Source organism: Oncorhynchus kisutch, linkage group LG21, assembly GCF_002021735.2.
Source record: "Oncorhynchus kisutch isolate 150728-3 linkage group LG21, Okis_V2, whole genome shotgun sequence".
Taxonomy (NCBI): domain Eukaryota; kingdom Metazoa; phylum Chordata; class Actinopteri; order Salmoniformes; family Salmonidae; genus Oncorhynchus; species Oncorhynchus kisutch.
The window spans coordinates 17,302,741-17,326,814 of record NC_034194.2 but is presented as its reverse complement, the minus strand read 5'-3'; the positions used below and the strand labels follow the sequence as shown (position 1 = coordinate 17,326,814).

Here is a 24,074-nt window from a genome sequence, read left to right as displayed (position 1 = left end):
GATGAAAGATTGCAGGCGGGCACAAGGCAGAAGCAAATAAAAATGGGCGCTTGCTCTACACCTCTTCCCAGCAGAACTGAGTGGGAAACAAAAGAGAAATCGTGCCTGGCCATTATAGTCCACGCTGTTTACTATGACCAGACCTGTTTTTGTTCTGACCCTATGTGTCTGTCTACCGGTCATGCTCAGGTAGACAGACACACAGGCAGGGAGGAGCTGGTGGGGAGGGGGGTCGGCAATGCAAATAGTCTGGGTCAATCAATTGGCTCGATATTTAAGACAAGCGTAAATCCGGTATCCCCACTGCCTTGTCTTGAAACCTGAACATTCAAACAGACTCCGAGACGTCTCTGCTGTTCCAGTGGATCTGTATTGTACAGAGGCATCAGGAAATGCAGTGGTATGCTCCTGTCTCTCAGTATTCCAGTCGTGGCCCCTCACTATTATGACAGTGAGGCGGTATGGAGGAACATGACAGAGGTTGGGGCCAAATGGAAAACCACAGACCGCTCCATCCATGTTAAGACAATGTAGGAAGAGAAGGAGATGGAAGAGGGGGTTGTATTTATCTTTGAAATAGATATTCTGTATTCAGGAGACAAAGTGAATATTAATGCCCAATCCACCAGGGCTTTTGTGAGCTCCTTTATTGTTGGAATTGCTCGAGGGCAGCGAAGTCAATGCCTTTCAATTAAAAGTTTGTTAATACACTTCATGAATGCGTCTGATCACTAATGGTTTTTTCCGCTCTCTCTCTCCCGCATTTGGAAAAAAAAATAAGGGTGGACAAGAATTTAGTGCTTCTTAACGAGTTGGTTCTCCCAGGGGAATAAATAATGAATCTGGTTCCATAACATGGGCAGGGTCTAAGGCAGAGGAAACATCAAAGTAAAAAGACTGAAGGTGTTTTTCTTCTTCACCGTTTCCACTCCAACTCCCTCAGCTAAATTCTTCAGCTCCATCACCACCCCTTCAATAATCCATGCTAGTTCATTTCACACAGCAACTAGGGTTAACAACGGTGAAAAGAGGAAAGGTTAGACAATTTTCCCTTGATGAGCCATCACATTTCTTTTAGCTATAACCTTCCTCACCTCTGGCATTCAATTGATCATAGAAACTGCATTACAGGGCTAAGTAATGGTTCAGTAGTTCACATCCAAAAATTGCCCAAACTGCAGTTTGACATTCTCTCAAGTGGGACATTCCTTTTAAAGCTGTAAAAGGAACCATGACTTGAAAACAACATTTAAGAAAGAAAAGAAAAACTTGCAGAGAAGTCAAATTATTGAGGCATGACAATGGAGAGAAACATGCTGAGCTAAGAATAGATGCAAAAAAACTGAGTGGTTAAAAGCATGAGAGTGGTGCAGGTGTGGACCACAATGCAAATCCTAATTATTGCAGTCCAATAGACTGGGGGGTTGGTTTGTTGCATTATTCCACTGTGTGTTTGTGCATTATTGAGCACCATCACATTAGATTGCAAAGGTCTTGTATATATCTTGTGGCCATGTTTGAGACAAAGCCTTTTCAAACTGGTTTATACATCTCTTCCATCTCAGTGTTTGGGAGTAATTTGTTTCCTATGCATAGTCTGGAGGGAAAAACTGTCAATGAATATCCTTTTCTCTGTGAGAGTGAAAGGCTTGAGGAAGGCAATATGTTCTATCTGACAGACACAAAGTCCTCACTCCTAAAGCACATTACCTTCAACCTGATGAGTCAGGTCCATATTGACTGATTAGAAAAAAATTATCCTTTCCCTACCCCGAACAGTGGAATTAAGATGACTTCATTCAGTCCACTTCCACAGACAGACACGGTGGTTCCTTCCAGGTGAGTACTGTACCTGTTCTGTCTAACACTAGAAAGGCCTTGAGGGACCCATCCCTTCTAGACAAAATGAGTAATTTTAAATCCAACATTCTAATGAATACATTTCATATGCTATCAGAAAAATTATATTTTGGTTGTGTTAATGAAGGTATTGGGTAACGTTAGAATAGGAAAAAAATCTTTCTATCCCTCAATATATATATCATTTTTAGGAGATTATTTTAGGCTGTTGCCTCATGCTCAAGTGTAGAACTTATGAAAGTGGCTCATTGTTCATTGGCAATGTTAGGTGTTTTGGAAACCTCTAAATCTGTGTGATACTATATAGAAATAAAAATGTCTTACCTGCGACTCTGTAGGAGGATTTGAAATTCAAACATACGTGTGTTAAATAGACATATTTAAGAGAAGTCCAGGACAGAGGAGGGCATGACTTTAAACATGGCACAGATATTTCAATGTTTTATTCATTTTTAGTCAAACTGCTCTAACTTGGCTCTTCTCGTGTTAAACAGAGTGTCACGACTCCTACCGAAGGTGGCTCCCCTTCCCGTTCGGGTGGCACTCGACGGTCGTCGTTACCGGCCTACTAGCTGCCACTGATCCCTTTTTTCCCCTTTCTGTTTTTTGGTTTCACCTGTTAGTGTTTTAGGTTGATTGGTTGGGCTTTATTTACCAGCGGGATTGTTTGGTTGTGCGGGATTGTTTGGTGTACATGTGTACACGTCTGTGTGTCACGGTTTTCCCATTTTCTTGGGTTTTGCTGGACTGTTTAAGTCCCCCGTGTTTGGGGCATTTGTTTTGGTGTGCGCCCTGTGTTTCGTGGGGTTGGCGTATGTTCACCGTTTTCGTCCATTAAAAAGTATAGCACTACCCTGAACTCTCTGCTTCCTGCGCCTGACTTCTCCCCCACTACACCCCGGACGTTACACAGAGCACTTCAGGGCTCAATTACCTGGAGTCAAATCCAACTAAATCTTATGCGTCACTTCCTTCGTAAACAACAGGTGTAGACTAACAATGAAATGCTTACTTATGGGTCCTTTTCCGTCAATGCAGAGTTAAAGATAAGAAAAAGAAATAAATAAATAGAAAGAGACAAGGCATAAATACACAGTGAATAACGAATAAAAATTAACATGGCTACGTACAGGGAGTATCAGTACCGTGTCGATGTGCAGGGGTACGAGGTCATTGAGGTTGCTATGTACTGTATATATAGGCAGGGGTAAAGGTACTAGGCAACAGGATAGATAAGACAGTAGCAGCAGCATATGTGGTGAGTGTGAAAGCGCCTGTGTGTGGCGTCAGTATACATGTGTGTGCGTGTGAGTGTATGTAGTGAGTGAGTGAGTGAGTGTATGTGTGTATTTTGGGTTGTAAGTATGTGCGAGTGCGTGGTAGTTAGGGCTGTGGCGGTCATGAAATTTTGTCAGTTGGTTATTGTCATGCAAATGACTGCCAGTCTCACAGTAATTGACCGTTAATTAACATAAATATGTTTAGCATCTCCAGGCGTCCACGCATGCTGATGCACGCCTTTGGAACATCTACATTAAAACAAGTCAAACAAATCCATTTCAGATACATCATCACAATAAATCCATTATTTTGGTCAGGTCTAAAGAAACATTATGATGTGAAGAAAATGTATGTCAGAAGAACAGAATAGGAGTCTAGTTCACTTAGCAGACAAAGATATTTTTTATAAGTCCCGTGCAATTATTTTATATGTTTTTATTGTAAGAATAATATAATTGAACATAACTGAATAAAAGAAAGGATATTTTTCCCATTCCAGAGAGAGTGCGCATTTGATGTGGCTATGTTGAGCGTAAAAGTTACCATTTGAAACAGGTCCTATTGGCTAGATTTAAGAGTTATTTGACACATTTAGTTGTGAATGATACAAACCTTAGAATGTCATAGAAATCAAAACATACACAGAGTGTACAAAAACATTTAGAACACCTTCCTAATATTGACTTGTCCGGGCATGCACTCAAGGTGTCGAAAGCGTTCCACAGGGATGCTGGCCCATGTTGACTCCAATGCTTCCCACAGTTTCGTCAAGTTGGTTGGCTGAACTGATACACTCAAGCATTAAAAAAACCTCAGCAGCGTTGCTGGTAGAAATGATGTAAGACAGAGTTCAGCTTTCCTGCATTAAAATGCCTTGGGTGGCTCTGTATTCTTTCCCTACTGATTACAGTGGGGCTTGCCTAACCAATCAGATTCTAGATCTCCTGACCTTGAGCTTGTCAGTGGCTGACTAGCTAGCAGTCAAAGGTGTTCTATGGTTCTACTAGCTAGCAGACAAATGGGGTTCTACGTTATTTGGTTCTACTCACCACGTTGAAGTCCAGGTTCTTCTCCACCCACTCTGTGGCCATCTCAAAGTCCTCATACATCTCCATGACGTATAGGGTGTCCAGAGCATCCACGATGGTGGCTCCCTTTATGCTCCCTGGGAAGGCAAACAAAACAAAGCCTTGAGGACTCGTATCCTATTTTCCTCCCATAGCAACATATTGTATTGGTAGAAAAACAGCACAGTCAGAGTCAGGTTTCTACCATTAAGACCAGAGGAGGTTAAAATCTCCAGGGCAGCTGGGAGTTCTAAGTGTGCTGTTTTATTCAAAGAGCGGGGCATATCTCCTGCTGCGGTGGAATATTGCTTCAGGCAACTTCCATTTATCTCAGTGTGAGACGTCATGCATATGAACAAATACAAATATGACAGAGCACCTTTGGCTATACTGTCAGGTTTTTACCTGGTTGAGGAGGATGTGGCAGAGAAAGTCAGAACAGAGGAGTGAGCATATTAGCGTGAGTCTTTTCACGGTGGGCTGATGCTTTCGAAAGGCTCTTGGCCACCAGACCTTACCTATCAGATGACATTATACCGAGCCTCCTGAGTGGCGCAGCGGCCTAAGGCACATCATTGCAGTGCTAGAGGCATCACTACAGACCCAGATTTGATCCTAGGCTATGTCGCAGCCGGGAGAACCAAAGGGAGACCTATGAGGCGGTGCATAATTGGCTCACCATCGTCCGGGTTAGGAGAGGGTTTGGCCGGCCGGGATGTCCTTGTCCAATCGCGCTCTAGTGACTCCTTGTGGCGGGTTGGACGCATGCACGCTGACTTGTGTCACCAGTTGTACGGGGTTTCCTCCGACACATTAGTGCAGCTGGCTTCTGGGTTAAGCGGGCGGGTGTTAAGAAGCTCGGTTTGGCAGGTCATGTTCCGGAGGACGCATGATTCGACCTTTGCCTCACCCAAGCCCGCCGGGGAGTTGAGACAAGATCGTAATGAGATCACAATTGGATATCACAAAATTGGGGAGAAAAAGTGGGTAAAATACAAAAAATAAAGATGACATTATACCCCGTTGACAGAGTACCGTGTCCATAAGTTTGGTCCTGTGCAGCTAAAAACACCCTCTTCCGCTTCATTAAGATAAGAGCAACAAGATTAATGAAATTACTGAGCTATAGAGAAATGTTGCCTAGACGCAATTTATTCTCCAGTGAAAATTCGACTTGCTCGGTTTACCAAGCGCTTAGGAGAACCCAGCCCCTGCCAACTCTCCACACTCGCTTGGAGGGCCGATATTTCTCCTCCTTTACGTCACACTTTCAAAAGGAGGAGAGGATGAAAGGAAAGGCACCAGCCAGGCAGGCAGTCAAAGAGGAAAGGCACCAGCCAGGCAGGCAGTCAGAGGAAAGACACCAGCCAGGCAGGCGGTAAAAGAAGAAAGACACCAGCCAGGCAGGCGGTCAAAGAGGAAAGGCACCAGCCAGGCAGGCGGTCAAAGAGGAAAGGCACCAGCCAGGCAGGCAGTCAAAGAGACAAACACTTAGCAAAGCTTTTAGTCCGCAGCATTATCGAAAATAAACTCAATAACACGACTAAAGCACTTTCCCATTCACTTACACCTATATGGCTTTCTTCAAATGAAAAAAAAAGATAATGTCGTGGTAACTGAAGGTGTTTTTATTTCCTTAAAAGGGTAGGATTACAGCTAAAAGCTTTAATGTAGATTGAACACCCCCGAAACTTAACAATGGGTGCTGTAGGCCTGCCTGCACCTGTCTGTCAACAAATGTTAATGTGCAACACAAAAAGGAAGAGTAGCAAGGGTCACTGCAGGCTTGACTAAACACGTTTCCACTGGCCATCCTTTTGTCACCTGGCATCCTTTTCCCTTTCCTGTTTTTCATTAATCCCTCACTCCATTTGGACTCTGTGAGAGAGATGAGGGAATGACATTTTGTGCCTGCCACCCATTGTCTGCTTCCTTCCTGCTCCGTGGCTAGAGTGCGTGCCTGCTTCCCTCATTATAAAATACAGTGGCAAAGAGAAGTGGAGAGGGGGGGCATCCTCATCCCATTACTGGGACAAGCCAGAGCATGAATGTGTGAAAAGGTGTTGTGTTCTTGAGAATGTTTTCACGTGCGTTTATGTGTGCATGTACCTCAAATGTACAGCAAGCCATGGAGTGACTTGAATTCGAAGAAGCAGAACACAGAATATCAAAGCCAGATTTCTCTGATCTATCAAACACAGTCTTCTCACTCTAAGCTTCCAATTAAAATGAATTTCTATGACATGTCATGAAGCAGCCTTTAGTCTTATAATAAAGGGCTCTTGAGATCTTTGTCAATTTTGAATGTAAGATGATAGATTTGAGTAAATGAAAAACATGTGAAGGCTTTTGAAAAAAATAAGGATGACCTGGATATCAGTTCTTATAGAGAATCCCAGTTGGTAATTTTAAAACGTTTGATGGAAGAACACTTTCCCAAGTTTCCATTTAGAAATCCTGAATTGACTCAAGGAGGACATCACTTAACATTTTTCTGAGGAAATCAATTAAAGGGATACTTTGGGATTTTGGCAATGTTGCCCTTTTATCTACATCCCCAGAGTCAGATGAACTCATGGACACCATTTTTTATGTCAGCGCAATGACTGGAAGTAACTACTAGCATGCTAGCGGTACCTATAGACTTCCACTCATTGTGCTAACGATAGTTAGCATTGGCTCACAAACACTACCTCTAACATCCTTCATACTGGACAGAGAGACAAACGAGTTTATCTGACTCTGGGGAAGTAGACAAAGGGCACCATTGCCAAAATCCCAAAGTATCTCTTTAAGTCCAACGGCCGGCCCATGAACAGGCTAAATACATTTCCCCAGTGCATAAGAGCCTGGTGATATATGCGTGAGCAACATTCATGGGACGGCAGCTCTCGTGTCTAAGAGCTTTAATTTATCCCCTGTTCTCTCTCACTCGCTCGCTCTTCATATCTCATACTTTAGAAAGGAGCTCCTCTTTGGAGCAGACTCTTGAGCAATCTCATTGACTGATGACACTCGCTAATAGAGTTCTCACATCATTAGCAGGGAACAGCACAAATGGTGGAAAATTGAATCTCATGGGGCTGAGAGCCTTAGAGGCGTTGTCAGACGATGCATTGTTTGGACAAAAACAACCTTCACGTAAAAGTGGGCTCAGAATATCAAACCCATACACACAGTGACATCGTTCATTGTTCTGAGGGAGGATGTCGTCACCACCTCATTGAGGCCTATTTTAGAAAACATCAGAACCTGGGGCAACTTGGTTTATTATGTAAATATGCCTGTGGCAACTAGCCCAAATGTCTAGTCAAACCTGCTCTGCAGCTATGTGACACATTCGGTTATTCATCTTGGGGAGGACATGGTGGTTTCCTTAATACAGAAATAGGAAGTTGGAGAGTAAACCATTGGAAGTTTGTTGTGACAGCGAAGGTAGGCCTACATATGTTAGAGTTGTTAGATTAGATAATCATGTAGTGAGCTTTAGAGCAGTTATATTTTGGTTCTCTCCTTTGTCTTTCAGTTACCCACAATACAAACATAAACCATTCAAAGGAAGTTAGAGAAATCTAGATCAAAAGGTGGAATTATACCATTTGGGTGAAAGTGACCTATCCCAACCAAAGGCAACATTGTTCAATAGCAAAACAGTACTACAGTGCAATTGGAAAATATCCAGACGCCTTGACTTTAACATTACAGCCTTAATTTAAAATGGAAACAATTGTTTTTCCCCTCATCAATCTAAAACAAAATACCCCATAACGACAACAAACAGGTTTTTAGAATGTTTTGCTAATTTATTAAAAATAAACAGAAATATTACATTTACAAAAGTATTCAGACCCTTTACTCTGTACTTCGTTGAAGCTCCTTTGGCTGTGATTACAGCCTCAAGTCTTTTGGGGTATGACACTATAAGCTTATAAGATCCTCTCAAGCTGTGGGCCGCGTCGCTGAACAACTATTTGCAGGTCTCTCCAGAGATGTTCAAATCGGGTTCAAGTTCAGGCTCTGGCTGGGCCACTCAAGGACATTCGGAGACTTGTCCCGAAGCCACTCCTGCATTGTCTGGGCTGTGTGCTTAGGGTCGTTGTCCTGTTGGAAGGTGAACCGTCGCCCCAGTCTGCGGTCCTGAGCAGGTTTTCATCAAGGATCTGTCTGTACTTTGCTCTGTTCATCTTTCCCTTGATCCTGACTAGTCTCCCAGTCCCTGCCGCTGAAAATCATCCCCAAAGCATGAAGCTGCCACCACCATTCTTCACCTTAGTGATGGTGCCAAGTTTCATCAAACCAAAGAATCTTGTTTCTCATGGTCAGTCGTTTAGGAGCCTTTTGGCAAACTTCAAGTGGGCTGTCATGTGCCTTTTACTGCAGAGTGGCTTCCGTCTGGCCACTCTAGCATAAAGGCCTGATTGGTGGAGTGTTGTAGAGATGGTTGTCCTTCTGCAAGGTTCTCCCATCTCCACAGAGGAACTATGGAACTCTGTCAGAGTGACAATCGGGTTCTTGGTCAACTCCCTGACAAAGGCCCTCCCCCCCCCGATTGCTCATGTTGGCCAGGTGGCTAGATCTAGGAGTTTTGGTGGTTCCAAACTTCTTCCATTTAATAACGATGGAGGCCAGTGTTCTTCGGGACCTTCAATGCTGGCATCCTTCCCCAGATCTGTGCCTTGACACAATCCTGTCGCGGTGCTCTACGGACAATTCCTTCGACCTCATGAGTTGGACTCCAAGTTTTAGAAACACCTCAAGGATGATCAATGAAAATAGGATACACCTGAGCTCAATTTTGAGTCTCAAGGCAAAGGGACTCAAAATTGAGAAAAAAAAGTCAATTTCTTATTTTTTATACATTTGCTAACATTTCTAAAAAAACGGTTTTCACTTTGTCATTATGTGGTATTGTGTGTATATTGATGAGATTTTTTAAAAGAAGAAGATTTAATACATTTTAGAATAAGGCTGTAACTTGGAAAGGGGAAGGGGTCAATGCACTGTGTCCAAAATCCAATCAGAAAAATAAATAAATAAATAGTAAGACATAGCAGATTTGCATCTCAAAAATATGAGCTTGTTTGGTTTCTTCAGGCATGGGAGCCGGAAAGATAGAATAGTAAGAAATCAGAGGGAGGGTGTGTGTGTGGGTAAACTGAGACTGAGTATCAGGGGCCTGGGTATGAGGAGAGGACAGAGTAGGTCATAAATCAGTGTGTAAGGAGACGTAGTGCTCCAGTGGTCTAACGAAGGTTGTGGTTGTGACAAGGGGGTCTGATGCAGGGCCATGCAGATCCGCAGATCCCACCTTAGTGGGTGATGGATTCCCTCTCTGCTACAACCCCTGTATACCCCTCCCAATTCCAGCATCATCTAGCTCCATCAGCCCAGTGACTGAGGGGACCACACACACACACACACACACACACACACACCACACTGCAGGGTTAGCCCAGGGGAGGCCCAGGCTAAATTACACCATCCATTCCAAATATGGAGATGGAACACCTAATGCGCATATCATCCCAATTACACCATACAATGAAACATCCATGACTTCATCCCTGGAAAAGATAAACAGTTGAGTTTGATATTATTTAAAAGCTTGTAATTTAACCTTTAACGTAAATGATTTAAAGCCGTTTAAACGCCAGGGTTTTTTCATAATCAAATATGTTGTAACTTAGACCGTATTTCACATCCAGAGGTTTTTGTACTGTGCCCGACCCGACGTCGGTTGAGACACAACATACTCTTGAATAGAGGGTGGGTGTCATTTCGATCATGGAAACAGAATCCATAGAATGGACCTATCCATTCAGATCAATAAATTTAGCTGGTACATCATTGAAATTTGACATTTTTCCTTCTAATTGCTATCACAATGACAACCAAATGTCAACTTAAATGGTCATGTTTATTCTATTATCTATATTTCTATGAGTTTTTCTATGGAGGATGGACAGTATCATTTAAAATAGATATTCCCATTCAAGTCAATAGTCTCTGAAGTGTGGATCTACAACCATTTTTGTGGTATCATTTGAACGTTTCAATTTAAAAAATGTTTTACACATTTATCAGCCAAAATCCCTGTATTCAATAGCAAGTTGAGTTTCAACCGATGGTGTGCACAACACAAACACCTTATATGATGTAAAATAGGGTTTAAGCTACATTTTACATTTGTTGGAATCTTTTTTAATTCCACACAAATTACCGAAATGACAGGCTAAGAATGGACAGAGCTAGGCCTATTTGTTCATCTTATATCTCCAAAGCCAAATCAGTGTCTCTTGCTGGCAACAAAACTTCCCCTGTTTGCAAACAAACATTGTAGATTAGACATTTTTGGAATTAACGGTAAATGTAATGGGGAATTGATAGACACTAACAATGTCAAATGCAAACAATTCACACAATGAAGTTATGAAAACAATGAATGTGCACAAATTGGAGGGAGAAAGCGCATTCTGGAGGGAGAAGTACATTGTGCAGCCACACTCCCCCTTCTTGAACTGTGCCATTCTGTGGCATCCGCAATGGATTAGTCTCAGCCTCCGCAATGGATGTGAATAAGACCGGTGTCTCCTGCTCCATAAAAATACATACATTTGTTACTGGAAGAAAAAAAAACGTGGTCGACCAATAGCCTATCGACCAGTCTAATAATTGAGGTTAGCCCTATTGCAAATATTTTTTTATATATCTGAGACGTCATTAGGAATCTGAGTATGGTACTTTCAAAAGTTAGGCCTACATTACCACCGCAGACAGAATAGGCCTACCAACGCAGAAAAATGTAAGCTGGCTACTCTTCTTCCGTGGCTTAACCCAACGAGAGAAGGTCACAAGTGTTTCCCGAAAAGCTGTCTTGGGTTTAAATATCTTCTATTGTACAGAAAGTGAATAGCTTAATCAATTGATAGTGAATTAGATTACTTCCCAAGCAAGATTACTTATCAGCCTATGAATATCGTAGAAATGAACCAATAACATCACGCACGCATCAACTTCACGTCTTTCCCAGCTGTTATAGATCACTTTATAGAATCGGATCGTTTATTTTTTTCAAATTCTTAAGCCAACAATGGGTATGCCTGTGTTTAATTATAAAAAGGTAAGCCTATAGCACAACCCCTCAATTTGAGTCTTGGTTTTAACTCAACAGCCCTTCACTGACATGGAGGTAGGATATTTAAAGAGTGCATGGTGGAGGAATTGGCAGACAAAATCTATAGATATAGCAGCCTATAGCCTAATTTTGTCTGTTAAACAGGTAGGCATACCTCTTATTTCTTAAATAGGAAGAAATAGGCTCCAACACAAAGCCCTCATTGTTAGTAAAGTCTAATTAAAATGAAGATTGTTGAAATGAATTATGCCAACTCAAATCTAAGTCTACTTTCAGCCCAATGAGCTGTCATTTTCCAATTGATTCTGCTGTGGCTGCTGCTTAAAGTTTCAGCACCACAATGTAAGTTACACGAAACAAATCTAATCTAATTTTATTGCTCACATACACGTGTTTAGCAGATGTTATTGCGGGTGTAGCAAAATGCTTTTGCTTATAGTTCCAACAGTGCAGCACTATCTAACAATTTCACAACATATACCCAATACACACAAATCTAAGTAAAGGAATGGAGTTAAGAATATATAAATATGTGGACGAGCAATCTCAGAGTGGCATAGAATAAGATACAGTAGTATAGTATAGAATGCAGTACATACATAGGTCAATTACTCCGATAAATACATCATGGGTAAGAAACATTGCTATTACTATAATTGATTTGAATAAAAACAAACTCTCCTTCTCAAACTGAACATGGGCTAGTCTGCACGCAAGATATAGAATTTGGGGGAATAGGCCTTATCAAAAGAAATTGGGGGAAGAATTCATTGACTCTGTAAGCCTACACAGCACAGCATTGGGCAGGTAACACAAAAAAGTTTTGATCAGCACAAACAGAGCAGGCCAGGACTCAGGGTTGAAATATCCATTGCCATTTGTAATGCAGCTTAGTTTTATTTACACCATCCCCAGCAGCACAAGAGATTCAGAAAGGAAGAACATTTTCTTTGAAAAATAACTTTGCACTGTGCTTCTCCCGAGCATGCGCTTCTGTAGCCTATAGCCTATGAATCAATTGTTTGAGATCACACTAAATAGACTATACTTGACAGTGTGCTCAGCAGCGAATCAGTCATGAGGCGTGGCATCGGGCACACATCGAGATATAGCCTAATAAGCAACTCATTCTAAAACAGAGAAATATTTAACTTTCATCAGTTAAAAATTACATGACCCACCCCTGGCCTATATTGAACAAATACTAAACCCTCCCTTTAACTGAAATTTAAAAAGCACGACCCTCCCCCCATTTTCCTCTAGATACCCATTCTATAAATGTACACAACCCCCAAAAAAATACTGCACCCCCCGTCCCAAAAAATGATAATCACACTGTCATCGCTGACTGTAGCCTACAGCCCATGTTCTATATTAGCGGGTTAGGGTCGGGAGAGGGCCTCTTTTTCACTTAATCACATATAGTTGGCCGGTTGCGGATGGGTTATTAGCAATAGTGGGTGGGTGAGCAAACAGCTGACCCGTGAACCACTAGTGGACACCGAGGAACTTGAAGCTCTCGACCCACTCCAATAGAGCCCTGTCGATATGGACGGAGTGTGCTTGGTCCTTTGTTTCCTGTAGTCTACAACCAGCTCCATTGTCTTGCTGACGTTGAGGGAGAGGTTGTTGACCTGGCATCATGCTGCCAGGTCACTGACCTCCTCCCTATAGGCTGTCTCATTGGTATCATTCTGTTAATCCCGAGTAAAGATGTCACAACAAAAGGAATACATTAGAGCAGGGGTCTCCAACAGGTCAATAGAGAGCTACCAGTAGCCCACCTATGAGTATCTCGCCAAAGCAATTCTGAAAGTACATGCAATTTTCAAGTACTGTACTCCACTGTAAATTGACATAAACAAGACATTGCACAAAAAGCCAAATCGAACACAATATCTGCCAATTAATTCGCAGCCATATTGCCCCCGTCTGTCTGTGTGGTGTGTAGCCAGTTGATGTGATAACAGTCTTGTCGGTTGACAAATACATTCCCCGAAACCTTCTCAATTAAATGTTAACTGTAAAGCAGGCTTACCTGACAGAAGTATATCATGAGAAAGTATATCGTTTAAATCTATTATTTGCACTCTGTCATGAAATGACCAGCACAGAACAATCGCTAGACCTGCATATTCCTCACTCACTAGATGAACAATTAAAGGGGATTTACACTCAAATCTAAATGTATTCATTTTCTTCCAGACCTACATAACAAGGACTCAGCACATCAGATTTCGTTGTTTCTCTATGAACATTTGTAATTTTGAGAGTGAAAATCTAAGAAATTCTAGAACTAGGAAAAATAGAATTGAGAAAGCATAATTTAGGAAAATATAAAACAGAACTGAAAAATCCGATTTTATATGGCCCCCGTAGTTATTTATTAACCCTTATTTTACCAGGTGTACTGACAGAAAACAGTGCACTTCTCTTGTAGACTAAGGACCCAGGGAAGAGTTGCAAGGGAGAGAAGAATATGCCTATTTGAATGCTAGGAAAAGAAGGCCGGATACCCCTGCATTGCCTGCCTGATAGCCACAGGTCAGGTTCAGCTTGGATGAAACTTTACTGCTTAACACTGGGTTGGACTGATGAATGTTATCTTTCAAAAGACTTGTTAAAAAAAGTAGCCTGAAGTGATACGATTGTGTTTGAATACAGCCTGTGTGTAATATGGAGCCCCTCTCCATGGGCAGAGCTAGGCCAATGTGACAAATGATAGCCCATTTCAGCTTGGAGGGCTAGCTGCCATGAGCAGAGAACAACATTCAATAAGCAAGTCAACCTTCAAACCCATTTGGCATGAAAATGTAATTGGCAATGTCACTGTAGTGGCCCAGTCAAGTGTGTTTATTTTAGTCAGATGCAAGCTGGCTTACGCCTGCAAAACATTTCCAGGTCAATGTGCATACAAGGCTTCACATTGCCCCCAGTGAAAGCAATGCCTTGTGTTGTCAATCTCTTGTGTCATTTTCCATTTTACACCATGTCACATTCTGCAATTGTGTTGAAGTGGGCCTTCAGAGAGAAGTGTGAGAAACTATAGATACACACAAGGTTACGGTTGGCAATACAAGTGGCCTTATCCATAATTCAAACAGCAATGTGCTGCAGTAAGAGGCGTCTCTTTACAGCCACTGACTCAGAGTGCCTTTTCACTTGGGCTGTGAATTGCCAGTGACCTCACGATACTTTGGTGCCGACTATATGTATTGCGATTCTCACGATTCTATATGTATTCCGATTCGATACTGTGATTTTAGTGCGATTCGATGTTCCACACATATTACTCACTATATATGCCTGCTGCAGAGGGACAAGACAGAGCCATGAGAAAACACGTTTTGAGCAGACATGGAAATAAAAGTCCTGAAGAAGATAGAGAATAAGGAAAAATAGTGCCATTTTGGTGCAGGTACAGCAAAATAGCGCAAAAAAAATATTGCTGATGATGTATAGTCAAAACGATACCCAATCAAAAATAATATTCCCATATGTAACTGTATCGATGTTTTCCCCCATCACAACTTCTCACTTCCTTTGTGATGGCAGCCACGTGTGAATCAGAGAGAAGCCAAGGCTTCTGAGAGATCCTTCTCTGTCGCTGGGACAGTGGGAATGAGGCTCTGGTGGATGTGATACAGAGAAAGGTAGGGTACCACAGAGGTACGAGGGGTATTCCGGCTCACAAACACCTCCGCCCACACACACCGGAGGTGCGAGGGGTACTCCGGTCCACACCACGGGGGTACGAGGGTACTCCGGCTCACACCACGGGGGTACGAGGGTACTCTGGCTCACACCACGGAGATACGAGGGTACTACGGCTCACACCACAGGGCCCTGAGTCTGTCGGTCTGCTTCCAACAGAGACCAGACATCTGAAAGAACAACACTGACACTGAGGAGTGTTTATCTCTAGCGATGCAAAGAAATGTGATGTGCTTTGAGCATTTGGAGAAAAGCTTTAATCTTGTGAATCCAACTCATCGTCATTATCGTCCTCATCATTAACTCTACATATGACAGTATATGGGAAAGGATAAAATATGGCAGTACGATCGGGCATAATCCAGAGGAATTGGAAAGGATCTGTTATCCTCTTAGTGTAGCTCCACATCATAATCACACTGGAGCTCTGATCATCCAGATTAATACAGAGACTTGTTCCTGCTATGTCGGCATTTATCTTTTCCTCCCCTTGTTCTCCCTCCTTCCTGCTAGCGGCTTCCTCTCACTACAGCCTTTTTCTTCAGGACACGAGCACAGCTTCCAACGGAGGAGATTACGCTGGTGATTACAGCTGAAGCAGAAAGCCTTGTTCCGCTCAGCGAGAAGCTGCTGGTAAGCACATCTCAGAGCAGCCAGGCAGAGGGCAGACGAGGGTCCTCTGCTGGGAGACGAGGAGGACAATAGGGCCCTCCAGTCTCATCAGAAAGCCCCTGCAGAAAGCCCATAGGTGTCAGCATGCAACTTGGCAAATGCTCCAGGGATTGTGAGTGTATATGTGACTGTCTTCATCATGCCAGACCTAAGAGCAGAACACAAAGCTAATGAATAGTCATGGCAAAACAAGCTTGCTGAGCAATGCTGGCTGAGAAGCAAAGCCTTTTCTGTGCAGTGCCTAATGGATCTGTTTGTAAGCCGTAGCAACTCATTCGTCAGCTCCGAGAAAATGAGCAGATCAGAGAAAACAATCAGACTGACAAACATTGAGATGGTGTTAGCTCTAATTCATGAACAATCCTTTCACACAGTTATGCTCACTTCATCAAACACGCCTCTGGCTCAAAGACGAACAGAAAGAAAACACTCTCGCATCTAGATGCAATCACTGCCTCTTGTTCCATCATTTGCAAAGACTTAGGCCTATTTCTTGAATTTCCAGAGCTCTGTTGGGAGCAGACACTTAATCACCACCAAGCCACACACGGGAGTCCCTGCCGAAACGATAACGCTCACACACTCACGGCACGGCGCTCCACTTGATTCTGTTGGGTAATTAATGCGAGCACAGCCTCAGATCTGGACGGTGTGTCACGGTTCGGTAGCCATAGTGGTAAATTAGCTCACAGGGGTACAGAGCTGAAGTGCACTCTCATAAGGCTTGCTTGGCTCCACTATTCTTCTCTTTTCAGAAGCCTGATGAATGTTTTACTTTCAGCAACTCAGAACCTGGACGATAGTGTAACATCATAATCCGCTAGGGGGGGGTTGACTTCTTTGAACTCCCCCATCAAACCCGGCAGAATAAAAATAGACAGAATATTTTTCTTCTCCCCAATGGTATTTCTATTGCAATTGATGTTAATTGATGGAGGATTGTCCATACATACTGTATCTCTGTGGGTTAATTAGGCATGGCACTGCTGTGGCAGAGGCTTCTCTGCTCACACCAGGGCTTGCTACTACTGTGCTTTAAAACAAGACTCAAAGACATAGAAAATAATGAGTATGTCAGGAGTCTTATAGTGTTGATCAAACCACAGAGGTATCGATGCTTTTGGCCCAATGACTGCTAGTGGTCTCTGGTTCAGGGCATTGAGACCTCTTAATCCTAAAAACAGTGTCGGTCACTGCTGAACCTCTGGACTTATCATCTGCAAGACTGGTATTTTATTTGCATTGTGAGATGACAGCTTTGATACACACTATATGAGAGCCAGCAGCACACAAACTTGCCTACTGACAAGTGATATGCATGTCGCGAACGAGTCGTTCTTTTAGAACGACTCTTTTTACTGACTCGTGAGTAATGATTTGTTTTCCCAAGTGAATAGTTCATTATTGTCATTTGACTGGCCACAATGAATTCTACAGCAGGATTAATACACTCTCCTCTGGCTCGCTCCGACCACCAACTGTCTGTCATCTGCGCGCAGACAAATAGATCAGGCTGTAGGCAGCATATAAAGAAGAAAAGACATGTTTAGAACTGATAATTGATCACATGGTGCAAGAATGAATGCAATTAATAGATTATTGAATGTAAATCAACTGACACAGCTTTGTAGAACCAAAACATACACCGCCTGCCTATGCTCAACACTCGAACTCGAGAATGAATCGTTTGGGGGGATTGCTGGAGTTTGAAGGATATTGTGCTAATCTCCCACGAGGCAGTCAAGCAATTGCATTCTGCCAAGAACCATCCCAATCTAGTCCAACTGTGGCTGCAACTAGACCTCTTCCAGAGCCATCAAATATTCATATTTTTATACCTAGTATGGATGCAACGATTCACTGATATGCTTCAGTCCCGATTCAAATGTTTAAGATACAAGTGCATCGGTTCACAGACCTGAAACCGATCCAAATGTAGCATGCATCGGTCAGAAAATCGATTCAGACGTTACGACCCGCCAGTTGACAAAAATGTTGCTCATATTACATTCGGATCCAAAGATGCTTCCTCTCTTTCAGTGTTGAACTGCATGTATAACTGATGACATTCATTGATCTACAAGTCATTTTGCATGCCAAAACAACTCCAGTCAATATCAGTAGCCTAGTCAAACTACGCACTGTGCGCTGACCAATGCGATGTAGGCGGCCTGTTCCTGATCTTGCACATCTGTGCAGCACCTTCAGCATTTAAATGCTAAAATGGTTTGTGTGATATTAGGCTTTATTAGTTGAGTGACAACCTAAGTCATTTGTTAGTTTGTTGTTATCTATGCGCCATTGAAAATTGTGTTTTACCAGAATTAAAGTAAACTACCAGAGACAACTCATCTGGCTATAGCCTACCTGCTGAACAGGGCTTACAATAGATGTTATTTTGATTGTTCAGGTTCACCATCAGCAATACTTTTGGTAGTATAACGAGGACACCAATCCCTTTTGTAAAAACACACTGTAAAAACTCCCAAACAGGGGCCTCCCGAGTGGCGCAGTGGTCTAAGGCACTGCATCACAGTGCTAGCTGTGCCACTAGAGATTCTGGGTTCAAGCCCAGGCTCTGGGGCGGCGCACAATTGGACCAGTGTTGTACGGGTTAGGGGAGAATTTGGCCGACAGGGATGTTCTTATCCCATTGCGCACTAGCAACTCCTGTGGTGGGCGGAGCGCAATGCACAGTTGCTGGTTTCTGGGGGCATTGTGTCAAGAAGGAGTGCGGCTTGGCTCGGTTTCGGAGGACGCCTGGCTATCGACCTTTGCCTTTCCCGAGTCAGTACAGGAGTTGCAGTGATAGGACAAGACTAACTACCAAATTGGGGAGAAAAAGAGGTACAACATTTCTTACTAAAAATAAAATAAAGACTTCGAAAACAATCAAAACCATTCGGTGGGGATGAAATTCAATGTTGTGCTATAATTCAATGTTGTGCTATATATATATATATATATAGCTATCTATCTATCTATCTATCTATCTATCTATCTATATATATTTCATCCCCACCGAATGGTTGATTGTTTTCGAAGTCTTTATTTTTATTTATATAGCGTTTGAAGAACAGACGCCTCACAAGTCCTCAACTGGCAGCTTCATTAAATTGTCCGCAAAACACCAGTCTGAATATCAACAGTGAAGAGGCGACTCCGGGATGCTGGCCTTCTAGGCAGTTCCTCTGTCCAGTGCCTGTGTTCTTTGCCCATCTTAATCTTGTCTTTTTATTGGCCAGTCTGAGATATGGCTTTTTCTTTGCAACTCTGCCTAGAAGGCCAGCATCCTGGAGTCGCATCTTCACTGTTGATGTTGAGACTGAAGCTGCCAGTTGAGGACTTGTGAGGCGTCTGTTTCTCAAACTAGACACTAATGTACTTGTCCTCCTGATCAGTTGTGCACCGGGGCCTCCCACTCCTCTTTCTATTCTGGTTAGCGCCAGTTTGCTCTGTTCTGTGAAGGGAGTAATACACAGCGCTGGCCGGGATCTTCAGTTTCTTGGCATTTTCTCGCATGGAATAGCCTTCATTTCTCAGAACAAGAATAGACTGACGAGTTTCAGAAGAACGGTCTCTGTTTCTGGCCATTTTGAGCCTGTAATCGAAACCACAAATGCTGATGCTCCAGATCCTAAACTAGTCTAAAGAAGGCCAGTTTCATTGCTTCTTTAATCAGGAAACAGTTTTCAGCTGTGCTAACATAATTGCAAAAAGGGTTTTCTAATGATCAAATTAGCCTTTTAAAATTATAAACTTGGATTAGCTAACACAATGTGCCATTGGAACACAGGAGTGATGGTTGCTGATAATGGGCCTCTGTAGATATTCCATTAAAAATCAGCCGTTTCCAGCTACAATAGTCATTTACAACAGTAACAATGTCTACACTGTATTTCTGATCAATTTAATGTTATTTTAAAATGGACAACATTTTTTGCTTTTCTTTCAAAAACAAGGACATTTCTAAGTGACCCCAAACTTTTGAACGGTAGTGTGTGTGTATTAGTTATTTATCATTTCCAAATTAGCTATAATATTGCCAATGGAATTTTTTTTTTTACATACATATATGTATATATATCCAATGGATTTTTTTTTACACAAATATATGTAAAAAAGAAAATCCATTGGCAATATTATAGCTAATTTGGAAATGATAAATAACTAGCTCAAACACTTAATCTGCAAAAATTACAAGTTAATTAGTGGGTGATTGTGAGAGACAGACAGACAACCCCAGCACAAACAGACTCAGCTCACACAGGCCCAGCTCACACAGGCCCAGCTCACACAGGCCCAGCTCTAAACAGACTCAGTTCATATGCTCCATCATCAGCAGCAGATTTGAATTTAGAATGGAAAATGAATGTATTTATGCAACAAATTTGAGTGCAACAAAGAGTATCGTATCGAACCAAATCACATCGATTCGTTCTCTAACCAAACCGAATCGCACCAAATCATCTGTGTATCTATATACAGTGGGGCAAAAAAGTATTTAGTCAGCCACCAATTGTGCAGGTTCTCCCACTTAAAAAGATGAGAGTCCTGTAATTTTCATCATAGGTACACTTCAACTATGACAGACAAAATGAGGAAAAAAAATCCAGAAAAATCACAATGTAGGATTTTTAATGAATTTATTTGCAAATTATGGTGGAAAAAAAGTATTTGGTCAATAACAAAAGTTTCTCAATACTTTGTTATATACCCTTTGTTGGCAATGACAGAGGTCAAATGTTTTCTGTAAGTCTTCACAAGGTTTTCACACACTGTTGCTGATATTTTGGCCCATTCCTCCGTGCAGATCTCCTCTAGAGCAGTGATGTTTTGGGGCTGTTGCTGGGCAACACGGACTTTCAACTCCCTCCAAAGATTTTCTATGGGGTTGAGATCTGGAGACTGGATAGGCCACTCCAGGACCTTGAAATGCTTCTTACGAAGCCACTCCATTGCCAGGGCGGTGTGTTTGGGATCATTGTCATGCTGAAAGACCCAGCCACGTTTCATCTTCAATGCCCTTGCTGATAGAAGGAGGTTGTCACTCAAAATCAAACAATACATGGCCCCATTCATTCTTTCCTTTACACGGATCAGTCGTCCTGGTCCCTTTGCAGAAAAACAGCCCCAAAGCATGATGTTTCCACCCCCATGCTTCACAGTAGGTATGGTGTTCTTTGGATGCAACTCAGCATTCTTTGTCCTCCAAACACGACGAGTTGAGTTTTACCAAAAAGTTATATTTTGGTTTCATCTGACCATATGACATTCTCCCAATCTTCTTCTGGATCATCCAAATGCTCTCTAGCAAACTTCAGACGGGCCTGGACATGTACTGGCTTAAGCAGGGGGACACGTCTGGCACTGCAGGATTTGAGTCCCTGGCGGCGTAGTGTGTTACTGATGGTAGGCTTTGTTACTTTGGTCCCAGCTCTCTGCAGGTCATTCACTAGGTCCGCCCGTGTGGTTCTGGGATTTTTGCTCACCGTTCTTGTGATCATTTTGACCCCACGGGGTGAGATCTTGCGTGGAGCCCCAGATCGAGGGAGATTATCAGTGGTCTTGTATGTCTTCCATTTCCTAATAATTGCTCCCACAGTTGATTTCTTCAAACCAAGCTGCTTACCGATTGCAGATTCAGTCTTCCCAGCCTGGTGCAGGTCTACCATTTTGTTTCTGGTGTCCTTTGACAGCTCTTTGGTCTTGGCCATAGTGGAGTTTGGAGTGTGACAGTTTGAGGTTGTGGACAGGTGTCTTTTATACTGATAACAAGTTCAAACAGGTGCCATTAATACATAGTGTGCTTCAAACAAAGTACAAGACTCAGTCACAAATGACAGCTCCAATAAGCCCCCTATGATGAACGAGAGGTTTTGTATTTCATCGTTTGGGTCCTGCATGTGGATCAAATGAACAAAATAAGTCAAAAGATTCATTATTTTTAGTAAAAAGAGCCGAACTTCCCATCACTCCTATTGACTGGCCTACCAACCCCTGTAGGAGGAGTGGTGTGATGGGATGACGGAAAAAAACCCACAGGAAAATGCCTCGATACATCTAGCAATTCAGAGAGAAGGGGTAGTAGAAGAGGGACTTCAGAAAATAGCTACATCTCCTCTGGCTAGTCATAAACAATCTTCTTTGATTTCCTGCCCAACTACACGGGTACTGGAACTACCCCCAGACCATTCAAATTACTCAATATTATGGATCACAATTTAGCTAACAACTAATTTAAAAAACATTCTGACATGTTTAAGTGAACTACTTTATAGACGTGCATAAAACAAGTGTACTCAGACACAGAATTCTTCATTTCATATTCTAGAGAACACAGTCCTCAGGTTTTGCCTAAAATGTCTACAATGGAAGTAGAACAGTTAACGGAGACTCATTTCCAAACAACACTTTGGCACAAAACCATTCTCTCATCTCTGTCAATTCTAGGTTTAATTAGATGCAACTTGATAGAGGCTTCACGCTCATGTCGCGAGTGAGAAATCACTTACGAAATCAATTAGGAAAAAAACTGCATGCATTCCCTTTATTCTCTCCACAATATAAATAACCCATTTGATTTACTTTCCTCATTAACAAGGAGACATGCGAAGGGTAGGTATTAATTAGTCAAGCCATGCGGGAACGGAGACATCAGCAGGACTTGACTGACTTCATTGATCAGACCGAATAACTACAATTATATTAGGACAACATTCCCAGGCTCTATTATTCATTTCCCAACCCTGGAGACAGGAGACCTAGTCCAAACAAAAAAAAACATGTCATAACACATCGACTCGGGTAGCAAGTACGATTACAATCACGGATGCACCATGAGGTTGGACTGAAAAGGACAAAACGGAAGAAATAATAAGGTACAATAACGGTAGGCAAGTGTGTCAAATCTCTGGGACATTCTAAATCTAATTGCAAGGAAGGGTCTCGGAAAAGTGTTGCTTTCCCAGCAGTGTCTCATATGAAAAGATTCTTCAATAGACGTTTGAACAAGTGGCATCCTAAAGCCCAGAGTCTAGGCCTACTTTCTGAACTAGAGCATTGTTGGCTTCCAGGCCGACTTCCTGCAAGGCAGAGCAGGGCGTATGCATCTGGCCCATCTGGCTCCTGCATGCATCTGCAGCTGGCGGAGCAGCCGTAACCCACTAGAGAAGGAAAAACAGAGCACTGTCATCAATGCCTCAGCCTGGTCTTCCCAGGTAAACAGCGCGTCGCAGAGCAGATGTCAGGCCATGTATTATGCATACCTCAGGTCCCATTAACCAAGCACTAACATAGATTAATAATGCAAAGCTCCGCCATTTCTTAATTAATAGGAGGCCGACTGAGTTTATCCTTGGCTTGGGAGTGGCATAGGTAGTATCTGTGTGTGTATGTTCAACCAGTACCCTCCCCCTTAAGGCACCACCGGGTACACATTTCAGTAAATGGCTCCCTCTCTCACCGCGGCCCCTGGATATGAGTCTTGGCGTGGGGTGGTTGTCAGGGCCCTCGAGTGATGATTGGCGTGTGTGTGTGACCTCTCAGACAGCAGACAGTGGAGAGCAGGAGCACCGGATGGGCTGTGTGGTGCTGAAAACCATTGGACGCCCCTTCGCTCGTCACTGTGTGCCGTTATGAGAGTGGGTGACAGGAATAAATGCCAGTGACAGAATATCTTGTTTCCAGCATACCTGGCTAAATTAAGGGCGTTAATCACATTTTGGCAGGTAAATCCTATGCCTGTAATGAAGCCTTGTAGTGACGGCAGGCAGGAGAGAAGCGGGAAAGCTGTAACTTGTATTAAAAGAGGCTGCTGCAAAGTCATGAATATTTCATAAGGAAGTTGTTCTCCGGCCACCTTTGACCATGGTTGAGAGCCTTTTTTCTTCCTTGTGATGAAAACAGGTTGAAGAAAAGTACTATTGTCAAGCTTTGGGGCTCTTGTGCTGCAATCAATGGCACATTAAAGGAGTTATAACCTTGTCCTTTACAGCATATCCAAGAAACATAAAAATAGGCTTGGCAAGCGCCGTTGAAGACAACATAATTGCCTTTGTCTGTTCCAGTGTTGTGGAAGCAAGTTAATGAGGCTTCCTTCTAAACAAAGTAGATTCTCAGCTGAGATCTTGCAAATAAATGTATTTCTCTGAAAATGGAATACGGAAAGGGCAAGGACTGATAAATGCTCCAAAACCAAGACAAAGTAATCTGCCATTAAAGATTCAGAGGACTATCTCAGAAGGGCATTTGCATATCTTAAATCCCTGATAATTAAATAGAATTTACACAAGGGTGATTGAAATTCTCAGTTAAACATGAAAGTCTAATCACCAAAATTGTTA

At 42.5% G+C, this 24,074-nt stretch overlaps 1 protein-coding gene across 1 annotated transcript in view; it reads right to left on the bottom strand.

Annotated features, from left to right (window-relative positions):
* Window positions 1-24,074, bottom strand: part of man1a1 (mannosidase, alpha, class 1A, member 1) — a 158,132-nt gene that overhangs the window by 89,969 nt on the left and 44,089 nt on the right. The window contains exon 3 of the mRNA XM_020455609.2: window positions 4,191-4,306. Within this exon, the coding sequence (XP_020311198.1) occupies window positions 4,191-4,306 (116 nt within the window). The remainder of the gene's footprint in view (window positions 1-4,190; window positions 4,307-24,074) is intronic.